Consider the following 14498-nt stretch of genomic DNA (forward strand, 5'->3'; position numbering starts at 1 on the left):
GCGGTAGCAGAGAGAACAGTCTATGACTAGGGTGACTGGAGTCTTTGACAATTTTGAGGGCCTTCCTCTGACACCGCCTGGTATAGAGGTCCTGGATGGCAGGGAGCTTTGCCCCAGTGATGTACTGGGCCGTACGCACTACCCTCTGTAGTGCCTTGCGGTCAGAGGCCAAGCAGTTGCCATACCAGGCGGTGATGCAACCAGTCAGGATGCTCTCGATGGTGCAGCTGTAGAATTTTTTGAGGATCTGAGGACCCATGCCAAATCTTTTTAGTCTCCTGAGGGGGAATAGGCTTTGTCGTGCCCTCTTCACGACTGTCTTGGTGTGTTTGGACCATGATAGTTCGTTGGTGATGTGGACACCAAGGAACTTGAAGCTCTCAACCTGTTCCACTACAGCCCCGTCGATGAGAATGGGGGCGTGCTCAGTCCTCTTTTTTTTCCTGTAGTCCACAATCATCTCCTTTGTCTTGGTCACGTTGAGGGAGAGGTTGTTGTCCTGGCACCACACGGCCAGATCTCTGACCTCCTCCCTATAGGCTGTCTCATCGTTGTCGGTGATCAGGCCTACCACTGTTGTGTCGTCGGCAAACTTAATGATGGTGTTGGAGTCGTGCCTGGCCATGCAGTCATGGGTGAACAGAGAGTACAGGAGGGGACTGAGCACGCACCCCTGAGGGGCCCCCGTGTTGAGGATCAGTGTGGCAGATGTGTTGTTACCTACCCTTACCACCTGGGGGCGGCCCGTCAGGAAGTCCAGGATCCAGTTGCAGAGGGAGGTGTTTAGTCCCAGGATCCTTAGCTTAGTGATGAGCTTTGAGGGCACTATGGTGTTGAATGCTGAGCTGTAGTCAATGAATAGCATTCTCACGTAGGTGTTCCTCTTGTCCAGGTGGGAAAGGGCAGTGTGGAGTGCGATAGAGATTGCATCATCTGTGGATCTGTTGGGGCGGTATGCAAATTGGAGTGGGTCTAGGGTTTCTGGGATTATGCTGTTGATGTGAGCCATGACCAGTCTTTCAAAGCACTTCATGGCTACAGACGTCAGTGCCACGGGTCGGTAGTCATTTAGGCAGGTTATCTTAGAGTTCTTGGGCACGGGGACTATGGTGGTCTGCTTGAAACATGTTGGTATTACAGACTCAGTCAGGGACATGTTGAAAATGTCAGTGAAGACACTTGCCAGTTGGTCAGCACATGCTCGGAGTACACGTCCTGGTAATCCGTCTGGCCCTGCGGCCTTGTGAATGTTGACCTGCTTAAAAGTCTTACTCACATCGGCTACGGAGAGCGTGATCACATAGTCGTCCGGAACAGCTGGTGCTCTCATGCATGCTTCAGTGTTGCTTGCCTCGAAGCGAGCATAGAAGTGGTTTAGCTCGTCTGGTAGGCTTGTGTCACTGGGCAGCTCGCGGCTGTGCTTCCCTTTGTAGTCTGTAATAGTTTTCAAGCCCTGCCACATCCGACGAGCGTCAGAGCCAGTGTAGTATGATTCAATCTTAGACCTGTATTGACTCTTTGCCTGTTTGATGGTTCGTCGGAGGTCATAGCGGGATTTCTTATAAGCGTCCGGGTTAGAGTCCCGTTCCTTGAAAGCGGCAGCTCTACCCTTTAGCTCAGTGCGGATGTTTCCTGTAATCCATGGCTTCTGGTTGGGGTATGTACGTACGGTCACTGTGGGGACGACATCATCGATGCACTTATTGATGAAGCCAGTGACTGATGTGGTGTACTCCTCAATGCTGTCTGAAGAATCCCTGAACATGTTCCAGTCTGTGCTAGCAAAACAGTCCTGTAGCTTAGCATCTGCGTCATCTGACCACTTTTTTATTAGCCGAGTCACTGGTGCTTCCTGCTTCAGTTTTTGCTTATAAGCAGGAATCAGGAGGATAGAGTTATGGTCAGATTTGCCAAATGGAGGGCGAGAGAGAGCTTTGTATGCGTCTCTGTGTGTGGAGTAAAGGTGGTCTAGAGTTTTTTCCCCTCTGGTTGCACATTTAACATGCTGGTAGAAATGAGGTAGAACGGATTTAAGTTTCCCTGCATTAAAGTCCCCTGCTACTAGGAGCGCTGCATCTGGATGAGCGTTTTCCTGTTGATTAATGGCCTTGTACAACTCATTCAGTGCAATCTTAATGCCAGCATTGGTTTGTGGTGGTAAATAGACAGCTATGAAAAGTATAGATGAAAACTCTCTTGGTAAATAGTGTGGTCTACAGCTTATCATAAGATACTCTACATCAGGCGAGCAAAACCTTGAGACTTCCTTAGTATTTGATTTTGTGCACCAGCTGTTGTTTACAAAAATACAGAGACCGCCACCCCTCGTCTTACCAGATAGCTTACAAATACAATTTGTAAGCTATAACTGCTTGTTTTTTTAACCAAAGTTATTTCATGACACAAGATACCGTTTCAAAAGCTATTTGATTTTGAACCATTTTTGTACATTACATTTACAAATCGAGTACCAAACGCTCAAAAGCAGAATGCCATGATATGGAAAATCCTGTTTTATTCAAACATTTTGCCACCCACTGCTCGATTGATTCTTTCTCCATAAATGGCAAACAATGGCAAACAATGGCAAATAGAATCAATATAATATCGTCCAAAATAATACTCCCTCCCTCCCTCCCTCCCTCCCTCCCTCCCTCCCTCCCTCCCTCTTCCAGCCACACCTCTAGAGGGGAAAGACCACCAGCACTTACAGCATCCCTAAGGAAACCTATTCACCATCCATCTCCCCGACAGACAGACAATACAGAAACCACAGAGAGCACAGAAAGTGTTATCAGTTATCACTTCCAGCCCACAAAAAATGAACCACACAGGCACTACATTATAATTGCTCTTTGACTTAGTAGCGTTGGTGATTGTTCAGCAGGCCGGAGGGCTGTATTGATCTTTTTTTAAAGATGCGATGATGTGATTTTAGTCATCCATGGACGTTTAGGCCACTTTGATAATGATCTCTCTAAAAAGTAATTATTATTAATAAAGGGAGCCCTGATCAAACCGGCTGACAATGGTTGATAAGCGTTCCTCTATGAAGACAATCAATTACTCATTTGCAGTTCTTCTAAATAGCACTATACAGTATATACATTGTAATGCCTACGGTACGCTGCGATAACTTATAGGCAGACAGGCAGACAGTCAACGTACTCCAACCATATCCACTGACTGCACCACTGAACAAAATCAAATAACCTGGAGGTCTTAGCACCTGAAGTACTTCTCTAAACTCCTCCAGTGGTTGATGACACAATCACAAAGGCTCAACGGTTTCTTCTGGTGCCGCAACTAAGGCTTCATCCCAAATGGCACACTATTCCTTTAATAGTGTACTACTTTTGACCAGGGCCCATATGGCTCTGGTCAGAATTAGTGAGCTCACTGTATAGGGAATAGGGTGCCATTTGGGACGCAAGCTCAAGTCAACAGGGAGGGATAGAAAAACAACAAGCTGTGTGTGTTTATCAATCTCCCATAGCAGACGGAGTCACAGGACACATGCCATGCCATGCTAGCATGATGCTGGAGCTGTGTCCCAAATGGCACCATATTCCCTACATAGTGCACTACTTTTAACCAGAGCCCTATGGGCCCTAGTCAAAATTAGTGAACTATATAGAGAATAGGGTGCCATTTGGGATGCATCCTGGGACTTACTGGGCGTTGGTAGAGTCCATACTGTACTCCTCCTGATACCTATAGGCACAGCACACATGGACACAGATAGGGAGATGTTAATAGGAGAAAAGGAGGAAAGGAAGAGAGGGATGGATGGAGGACATGCAAGACCAGAAAGACAAAAGGTACTCAGAGTAGGAGTGCTGATCTAGGATCAGGTCCCATGATTTACAAAAAAGACAAACTGATCCTAGATCAGGATCACACATTAGGATTGACAGGGATTCTCGGATACAATGCTTTGATTGGTTTAAGAACAGACGGGAGACTCTCAATGCAAGCCACAGGAGACCACAGGACAGCAGGAAGAAACCCACTGCGTCGATCTCAATGGCTTCAACATTCAAATGACGACAAATTGGACAGATTGTATTCCGTTCTGTAGCAGGTTGAATGCATGTATCATGGTGACATTGAGCCGAGCGGTGCCGTGAACACATTAATAACGTAGGGTGACAGCAAACAGAGAATGATAATGTTGAGAATCCAAGGCTCAATGTCAAACATGGAGGATATAAGAAAAGTCTGTCAATTAAATGGGAATGAAATCGTATGGAACAGATTTGTATAAAATGACTGTACCATACTTTATACTGAGCTATATGTTAGCTAAGAATCAACAGCTTATAGAGACCCTGGGGAGAGACCATTACTTTACTTACAATGTACTTTTGATCAAACATAGAGTCATAAAAATAAATGAATATGGACAGATTGAGTTCTTATTAGGAGGGGCATTGTAATTCCCTAGATATAGTGTTGAGTACCTGACTAATTAAAAAGATAGAATCGGACAAATACCTTTCATGTCACTTCCTATACTTGTAGATGGATAGAATATTCACAGCTGAAATCTTTTTTTGGAACCCGTACCTGATCCAAGCATTTTTCTCAAGCGACACTTAAAATAGGCCTACTACAGTCGTGGTCAAACGTTTTGAGAATGACACAAATACTAATTTTCACAAAGTCTGCTGCCTCAGTTTTGATTATGGCAATTTGCATATACTCCAGAATGTCATGAAGAGTGATCAGATTAATTGCAATTAATTGCAAAGTCCCTCTTTGCCATGAAAATGAACTTAATCCCCCAAAAACATTTCCACTGCATTTCAGCCCTGCCACAAATGGACCAGCTGCCATCATGTCAGTGATTCTCGCGTTAACACAGGTAAGAGTGTTGACGAGGACAAGGCTGGAGATCACTCTGTCATGCTGATTGAGTTAGAATAACAGACTGGAAGCTTTAAAAGGAGGGTGGTGCTTGAAATCATTGTTCTTCATCTGTTAACCATGGTTACCTGCAAGGAAACACGTGCCGTCATCATTGCTTTGCACAAAAAGGCCTTCACAGGCAAGGATATTGCTGCTAGTAAGATTGCACCTAAATCAACCATTTATCGGATCATCAAGAACTTCAAGGAGAGAGGTTCAATTGTTGTGAAGAAGGCATCAGGGTGCCCAAGAAAGTCCAGCAAGCGCCAGGACCGTCTCCTAAAGTTGATTCAGCTGCGGGATCGGGGCACCACCAGTGCAGAGCTTGCGCAGGAATGGCAGCAGGCAGGTGTGAGTGCATCTGCACACACAGTGAGGTGAATACTTTTGAAGGATGGCCTGGTGTCAAGAAGGGGAGCAAAGAAGCCACTTCTCTGCAGGAAAAACATCAGGGACAGACTGATATTCTGCAAAACGTACAGGGACTGGACTGCTGAGGACTGGGGTAAAGTCATTTTCTCTGATGAATCCCCTTTCCGATTGTTTGGGGCATTCGAAAACACCTTGTCCGGAGAAGACAAGGTGAGCGCTATCATCAGCCCTGTGTCATGCCAACAGTAAAGCATCCTGAGACCATTAATGTGTGGGGTTGCTTCTCAGCCAAGGGAGTGTGCTCACTCACAATTTTGCCTAAGAACACAGCCATGAATAAAGAATGGTACCAACACATCCTCCGAGAGCAACTTCTCCCAACCATCCAAGAACAGTTTGGTGACGACCAATGCCTTTTCCAGCATGATGGAGTACCTTGCCATGAGGCAAAAGTGATAACTAAGTGGCTCGGGGAACAAAACATCGACATTTTGGGTCCATGGCCAGGAAACTCCCCAGACCTTAATCCCATTGAGAACTTGTGGTCGATCCTCAAGAGGCGGGTGGACAAACAAAACCCCACAAATTCTGACAAACTCCAAGCATTGATTATGCAAGAATGGGCTGCAATCAGTCAGGATGTGGCCCAGAAGTTAATTGACAGCATGCCAGGGCGGATTGCAGAGGTCTTGAAAAAGAAGGGTCAACACTGCAAATATTGACTCTTTGCATAAACTTAATGTAATTGTCAATAAAAGCCTTTGACACTTATGGAATGCTTGTAATTATACTTCAGTATACCATAGTAACATCTGACAAAAATATCTCATAACACTGGAGCGGTGAACTTTGTGAAGACCAATACTTGTGTCATTCTCAAAACTTTTGACCATGACTGTACATCAGGGGCGGATTACAATGTTGTCCAGGACACACACTTTAGAGCTGAACCTAAAGCTCAACTACATTCAGGTCACTCTGTGTGGATGAAGAAAATGGCGTGCTGCACATCACAATCAGGAAGTAGTCAGGACCCTGGAGAGGTCCAGTAACCACTCATGTATGAACAGAGACGTTTTATCCACACGACTCTAAACTGGAACTCATCACCTATTGAGTCTCTTAGGTGAATACTTTTGACTGCCAAATACAAAAAAACTATTTTAGTATTCAGTCTGTCCCTGACATCTTTGTACACTGCAACATTTTTAGAAGCAATTTATTTGGACAGTCTCCAACAGATGATCTACACAGTTGTTTCTCAACTGCAGTCCTCTTCTACCCCTTTTTTGTTCAAGCCCCGCACAAGCACCCCTGATTCAACTAATCAAGGGTTTGATGATTAGCTTGACAGACTTGACACTGATATACAGTATAGATGTTCAACTAATCAATCAATAATTTACACGCTGTCTGTTTGATTTATTAAGTGTCAGTTGACATTTAAAGAGTGACTGCCTTTAAAAAGCAACAAATCCCTTTGAAAACGGCCTATGTGGCTTTGATTCGAGTCAGAAACAGTTATTCTACAGTGAAAATTGACTACAAAGCGTAAATACGATAATTTTGGTCTTAAAGTCAGTCTAGTCTAAAATGGAGTTTGGAACATGTGTATGTCACAACTTGTAAATTAAAGTTGGGTTTTGGTTTGACGATGTCCATTTGCCCACTAACATGGGGTGAACAGCTATGGTGATTGCTCTTTATCCAATAGCATAGATAGTGAGACAGACCTGCCCAGCAGCTCCGACTTTGTTTACTTAAGGCAACACATCGCACATGTTTTCGCTTGAGAAATACTGCACCAAAGACCTTAGTTAGATCTAAAATTGCACAACTAAAACATCCTCGGCAAAAACATAAAAATTATCTTAGATTCATTCTGGTTATTTTGAGGAAGTGAAATAGACTTCTGCATCTACAGTGTGTCATAGGGGCCAAACATCATTAACCAAATGCGGAATCGGTCAGGAAACACACCTCAGACAAATCTCATTTTTCTAATGAGAAACAGAAAAACAAAAGTGCCAATCAGCGTGTTCAGTGGCACTTTAATACAAATCCAACTGAAAGTCATGTCAGAGCAAAAACCAAGCTATGAGGTCGAAGGAATTGTCCGTAGAGCTCCGAGACAGGATTGTGCCGAGGCACAGATCTGGGGAAGGGTACCAAAATATTTCTCATCTTCCATCATTCTTAAATGGAAGAAGTTTGGAACCACCAAGACACTTCCTAGAGCTGGCCGCCCAGCCAAACTGAGGAAATCGGGGGAGAAGAGCCTTGGTCAGGGAGGTGACCAAGAACCCGATAGTCACTCTGACAGAGCTCTAGAGTTCCTCTGTGGAGATGGGAGAACCTTCCAGAAGGACAACCATCTCTGCAGCACTCCACCAATCAGGCTTTTATGGTAGAGTGGCCAGACTGAAGCCACTCCTCAGTAAAAGGCACATGACAGCCCGTTTGGAGTTTGCCAAAAGGCACCTGAAGAGTCTCAGACACTGTGAAACAAGATTCTCTGGTCTGATGAAACCAAGATTGAACTCTTTGGCCTGAATGCCAAGCGTCACATCTGGAGGAAACCTGGCACCATCCATACGGTGAAGCATGGTGTTGGCAGCATCATGCTGTGGGGTGTTTTTCAGCAGCAGGGACTGGGAGACTAGTCAGGATTGAGGCAAAGATGAATGGAGCAAAGTACAGAGAGATCCTTGATGAAAACCTGCTCCAGAGCACTCAGGACCTCAGACTGGGGCGAAGGTTCACCTTCCAACAGAACAACGACTAAGCACACAGCCAAGACAACGCAGGAGTGGCTTTGGGACAAGTCTCTGAATGTCCTTGAGTGGCCCAGCCAGAGCCCGGACTTGAACCCAATTGAACATCTCTGGAGATACCTGAAAATAGCTGTGCAGCAACACTCCCCATCCAACCTGAGCTTGAGAGGATCTGCAGAGAAGAATGGGAGAAACTCCTCAAATACAGGTGTGCCTAGCTTGTAGCGTCATACCCAAGAAGACTTGATGCTGTAATCGCTGCCAAAGGTGCTTCAACAAAGTACTTTGTAAAGTGTCTGAATACTTATGTAAATGTTATATTTCAGGTTTTTTGTTTTTATAAATTAGCAAAAATTTATAAAAACCTGTTTCTGCTTTGTCATTATGTGTGTAGATTTATGAGGGAAAAAAACGATTTAATCAATTTTAGAATAAGGCTGTAACGTAACAAAATGTGGAAAAAGTCAAGGGGTCTGAATACTTTCCCAAGGCACTGGTACTCAAGAGGCAGGTGATATACAGATGTTCTTCCTCTAATTAGCTCTGTTGATTACATATCTACTGCTACATTATCAACCACTCTATCTCTGCCTCTGGTATCAGAGGCATCACAGGCCCACTGGAGGAGCCTGCAAGTCTCTGTTGTCTTGGTAATCATACAGGTGAGGTAGTGTATCATAAACACTGTAACACTCTGTTTAGCCCCCGAGGCATGCAATGCAGGAACAAATTGATTCTCATCTCACCTTGACAGTAGATCCGGCAAACCAATTCATATAAAAAACAGCAACTGCTAGTGCTAAACTAGTGCTAAACACGGCAGGTATTAGTGAATTAACGCATATCCATGCTGCTGACACTGGCTGAATCCTCTGTCACTTGTCAAGGACCTATTGAAATGTTGTGGGGCCACATGAGACTCTGCAGTAATTTAGAGGGCTGCTGGAACTTGTAGTTTTCCATCCTTTTCCCAAAACTGGAAGCTTGCCACGGGCTTAGAACTACACTTCCCAAGCCTGATTAGCATTTGGCATGGAGTGCTCCAGAGGTGTACAAGCCAAGGGAATGACACAGATCATCATGTCCAATAGAGCAACGCCTCCTGAAGTCACACCTGCCTCTGCCAACACCTCTGGGGAATGATACTGTCCTTATAATCCAAAGGGACATACAGTGACTTAAACATGTTAGGCATTTGCATACAGTGTTTGTAAGGGTCTTCACGCATGCATGCATGCACGCACACACACACATACACCCAAACACATGCACACACGCACAGGCGCATGTACGTACACACACAAACACACACACACACACACACACACACACACACACACACACACACACACACACACAGGCATATACACCCTCCTGAATGTTATTGGCAGCTTTTAGCCCAAATCAACTATCAAAGTAAAGACTTTAAAAAAAGTAATCTTTCAACAGGGATTTTGGGATTGTGGGTAGGAACTCACAACGCACCAATCACGACAATGCTTCCATGGGGGCTACTTCGCCTTTCAAGTCAACTGATGAGAAATGCTTCTGCCTCAGAATGCAGCCCTAATGATAACAATTGTGACATAATTTACCCTGAGGACCACGTTAAAGGGCGACTGCACTCCCTGATTTGGCCTCGTTTTGAAGATTGCTCATTAAGAAATGCTAGTGGCCATAACTTAAACCAAACCAGAGTTGTCTTGGGGTGTGGTTTGATGTGGGTGTGTTATGTTTGTATATCGTACCCTGGCTGATACTGTTGTTTGTCCCCCGAGTCACTGTAGTAACAACATAGCCACTTCCTTAAAATAGTCAGAAATAATCTAGGATAAATCAAGAAATCTGTAATTAATTTAGACGTTTTTGCCGAGGAGGTCTTAGTCGCGCAATTTTACATCTAGCTAAGGTGTTTGGTGCAGTATTTCTCAAGTAAAAAAATGTGCATGAAAAACGAGTCAGTGCAGTGCATACAGTCTATCGAGTCTTAAAATAACTTCGTAAATAAAGCACAAGCTACACGCTGTTTATCAGTGCCCAAAATCACTTGCTAGTTAGCTAAGTTCCAACTCTGTGTTTGTCAATTAATCTAGCAAGTAGTAGCTAGCAGGCACATTGAGCAGCCAGGCCACAATCAGCTTATCAAGTCACTGACGACGTGTGCTTCGGTGCCGTTTAGTTTTTTACAACTTTCTCACTATCTATTACCAAAGTCTGTGTCTGTCTGGCAGTGTTAAATAGGGAATCATGTTACAAAACAGGGTTTTGGATTATTGACAAATTGCAGTTGGGATACAAGTGCGAACTGATCGTCTCAATTCTAATTTTGCCCCAAAAAGTGGCAGACTAGAGTGATTGACACTATCAAACACATCAGCAAATGGCCACTCCATAAAGAGCTTAGAGACAAGGGTTATTTCAACATAACATTGGCGACGTGTTGTCTTATGTAAGCAAGTCTGAGGCGCTGTGTAATGGGCAGGTCTGTCTGACTGTCTGGAGGTTCTGGCTGCTATGATTGGATAAAGTGTACAACACGGCTACTTCTCTCCTGTTAGTAGGCACTGGGCAAGTGGGCATGATCGTAATCCATACCCAATCCTCCAGTAAATAGTGACAAACTCACTTAGAAAGCTCAGCTTTGGACGAGACTGAAATTATCCTATTTACACTTTGTAGTCAATTCTAACACTATAATTAATGTTTCTGACTCATATCGATGCCACATAGGCCATTTAAAACCAGAGAAGTTGATTCTAAGGGGCAGTTTACTTTTAAAACAGCTCATTAAGCCAGATTTGCTCAAAGGCAAGGAAATCATAACCATAACTGAACAGTTATATTAAGATAGCTATAAATAAGCACCAACACAACCCCAGAAATTGAGATTTCAGATGCACGTCCCTTTATACAGTGAGCTCCAAAACTATTGGGACAGTGACACATTTGTTGTTGTTTTGACTGTGTACTCAAGCACTTTGGATTTGAAATGATACAACGACTATGAGGTTAACGTGCAGACTGTCAGCTTTAATTTGAGGGTATTTTCATCCATATCGAGGGAACTGTTTGGGACAAATTCACTTATATGTGTATTAAAGTAGTAAAGAGTGAAGTATTTGGTCCCATATTCATAGTACGCAATGACATCAAGCTTGTGACTCTACAAATGTGTTTGATGCATTTGCCGTTTGTTTTGGTTGTGTTTCAGATTATTTTGTGCGCAATAGAAATGAATGGTGAATAATGCAATGTGTCAAAACATCAACAAATGTGTCACTGTCCCAATTCTTTTGGAGCTCACTGTAGCTAGCTTCAGTGGCCCTACATAGAAAAACAGCTGAATAGGATAAGCCTATACATAATCAATTATTGTGGTACAGGGGGCTTAGAGACGACATGTGAGGCTGTAAGAGATTAAACGAAGGCAGAGAACTAACAAAGAGAAAGAACATTGCGTTCAGTCTTTTCAGGCATAGCCCTCTCCTCTCCTCACTTCAATTAGAAAAGCAGCAGCCTCAGCCAGCAGAGCAACAAATCCCCCTGCAATCCGTCACCAGCATCCTCCAGCCATTCCCTAGGCAGAAGTTGTAATTACTATTAAGGCCAGAGCATTGTGGCCAAGCCATTCCTTTTTGTCATTTAGTAGACGCTCTTATCCAGTAGCAATGCTCAAGGGCACATTTACAAATGATCCACCTAGTAAGCTCAGAGATTCAAACCAGCAACATCCTATAGTATTTATACCATAGTATTAAATGTGAGTTACATCACAATAGATTTTGTAAGCGTGCACACACTTCATTTATCTTTTCATGATCAGGAACTTCATACTTATCTCTGTATCAGACCTGAGTAACATCTATAACAGTTTCCCAAACTCGGCCCTGGGGACCCCAAGGGGTGCACATTTTAGTTGTTTGCCCTAGTACTACACAGCTGATTCAAATGATCAACTCATCATCAAGCTTTCATTATTTGAATCAGCTTCAATCTATAGAAGGGCCTCCCGAGTGGCGCAGCGGTCGAAGGCACTGCATCGCAGTGCTAGAGGCGTCACTACAGACCCGGGTTTGATCCCGGGCTGTGTCGCAGGCGAGTGACTCCTTGTGGCGGGCCGGGCGCATGCACACTGACTTCGGTCGCCAGCTGTACAGTGTTTCCTCCGAAACATTGGTGCGGCTGGCTTCTGGGTTAAGTAAGCAGTGCGGCTTGGCGGGGACGTGTTTCGGAGGACGCGTGGCTCTCGACCTTCGCCTCTCCCGAGTCCATACAGGAGTTGCAGCGATCGGACAAGACTGTAACTAACAATTGGATATCACGAAAAAGGGTTAAAAAGTACAACAAATGTGGGTTTCATAATATTAAGCCCTTAGCCGTGGTATATTGGCCATATATCACAAACCCCAGAGGTGCCTTATTGCTATTATAAACTGGTTACCAACGTAATTAGAGCAGTAAAGATAAATGTTTTGTCATATCCGTGGTATACGGTCTGATATACCATGGCTGCCAGCCAATCAGCATTCAGAGCTCGAACGACCCAGTGTATAATTTATGATTTATCCCTAATGTATCAAACCAAGTAACATCTCAATTGATTCTATAGGGATACAGATGCACATAATTCATCTATCTTTTTAGTTTCATGATATAAGGCACATGCTTAGGAAGCGAGGACTATTAACCCTATAATCCCATAATCAGAATATTCCCATAATCAGAATATCGTACAAATATTTTATAGTATTATAAAACAAGATCTTACAGTATCAACGTCCTATATCCTTGGAAAGCAAACTACTATATTAGCTTACTGTAAGTCTTGGTTACACTGTTTGTTTACATCCTAAATGTAAATCCTCCAAACCAGCTGTTGGTACGAATGTACCGGAAGCATCCTAGCACGGCACCGAGGGGATTCCAAGGCATATAAATAATGCCGTAATGAATAACTAAACAGAGAGGAGTGTGGAGGAATGGAGTGGTGGGTCAATGGAGATGGGTCATATTATTGATTCTCACTCCTTCCTTCCATCTCTCCTTACTTCCATCCCTCCATCATCCTCTTTAGAGCTGAACACTGAACACGTAGAGGACAGGTCTCACGCTGATCATATTTCACTGCCTTTCCATGGAGCACTCTGATCTCTGACTGACTGACTGACAACATCCTGTCTGAAGGAAGTTAATTAAAAGATGGGAAGTGGGAATTTTGTTGCAGTCACAGACACAGTAATATAACATTTTTGTACTATAAAATGTTTGTCACACAATACATGGACATGTAAAATGTAAGTGTAAAGTGAAATGATATGGATATGAACACTATTATGCAAATCATACAAGATCAATGCATCAAAGATCAGCACATCTGACAAACTATCTAATGTGTGGTGCTGTTTGACTATTTAATATGATAACAGATATTACAAATGCCTCAGACCATCTCTGCTATATTTTACTGTGTTTATAATTCCATGCCGCAGCAGCAAAACAACACTGTAGGCTATTCAGTGAAGACTGTGCCTGGCTGCATCCAGTACAGTCAACAACAGTGAACCGATTTATTCTCATTCTCACTCCAGTGTATTTAGATCAGTGCACGATGACTCAGAGGCTTTTGTGAGTGTGTTAAGCTGCATGGGCTTAGAGTCATAACCACCATCATCATCATCATCATCATCATCTGAGAAACACTATCTTGTCCCTGCTAGCTGTGATGGCGACTGACACGCACGCACACACACATGAATGCACATACACAAGCGCTAGTGATGCACGGGTTGACTCCTAACCCGCAGTCCCCGCGGTTATATCCGCGTGGATGAAGAGCGGGTGGGTGGCGGGCGGGTTTAATATAGAGAAAACAATGCATTAAATATCCATAAATGTATAATTCCTGTGCAATTCATATCTATAGGCTACATTGAGGTTTTTCATTAGGCCTATTTTTATCCTTCCTGTTTTTAAAAAATGTTATTGCATTTTCTCCCCGGTCCCTAAACGTCTTTGCTGCATGAGAGAAGCAGAGATGAAAGAGGAAAGAGAAAACAACCTTTACCACTGTCAACTAGATTGAAGCATTCGTTCTATTGATTTTAAAATTGTATTTTATTATTATTGACCCCTTTTCCGTGATATCCAATTGGTTGTTACAGTCTTGTCCCATTACTGCAACTCCCGTATGGACTCGGAAGAGGTGAAGATCGAGAGCCATGCGTCCTCCAAAACCCAACCCTGTCAAGCAGCACTGCTTCTTGACAAACTGCTCGCTTAACCCGGGAAGCCAGCCGCAACAATGTGTCGGAGGAAACACCATACAATTGCCGACCGAAGTCAGCGTGCATGCGCCCGGCCCGCCACAAGGAGTCGCTAGAGCACGATGGGACAAGGACATCCCGGCCGGCCAAACCCTCCCCTAACCCAGACGACGCTGGG

The 14498-nt window shown here is 43.9% G+C and overlaps 1 protein-coding gene across 1 annotated transcript in view; it reads right to left on the reverse strand.

The window, feature by feature from the left end:
* kcnt1b (potassium sodium-activated channel subfamily T member 1b) overlaps positions 1 to 14498 on the reverse strand; it is a gene marked incomplete at both ends in the record, with an annotated part of 102383 nt that overhangs the window by 58335 nt on the left and 29550 nt on the right. The window contains one exon of the mRNA XM_084176353.1: positions 3676 to 3714. Within this exon, the coding sequence (XP_084032479.1) occupies positions 3676 to 3714 (39 nt within the window). The remainder of the gene's footprint in view (positions 1 to 3675; positions 3715 to 14498) is intronic.

The sequence above is a fragment of the Coregonus lavaretus genome (genome assembly GCF_964263955.1).
Source record: "Coregonus lavaretus genome assembly, chromosome: 14".
NCBI classification, from domain to species: Eukaryota; Metazoa; Chordata; class Actinopteri; order Salmoniformes; family Salmonidae; genus Coregonus; species Coregonus lavaretus.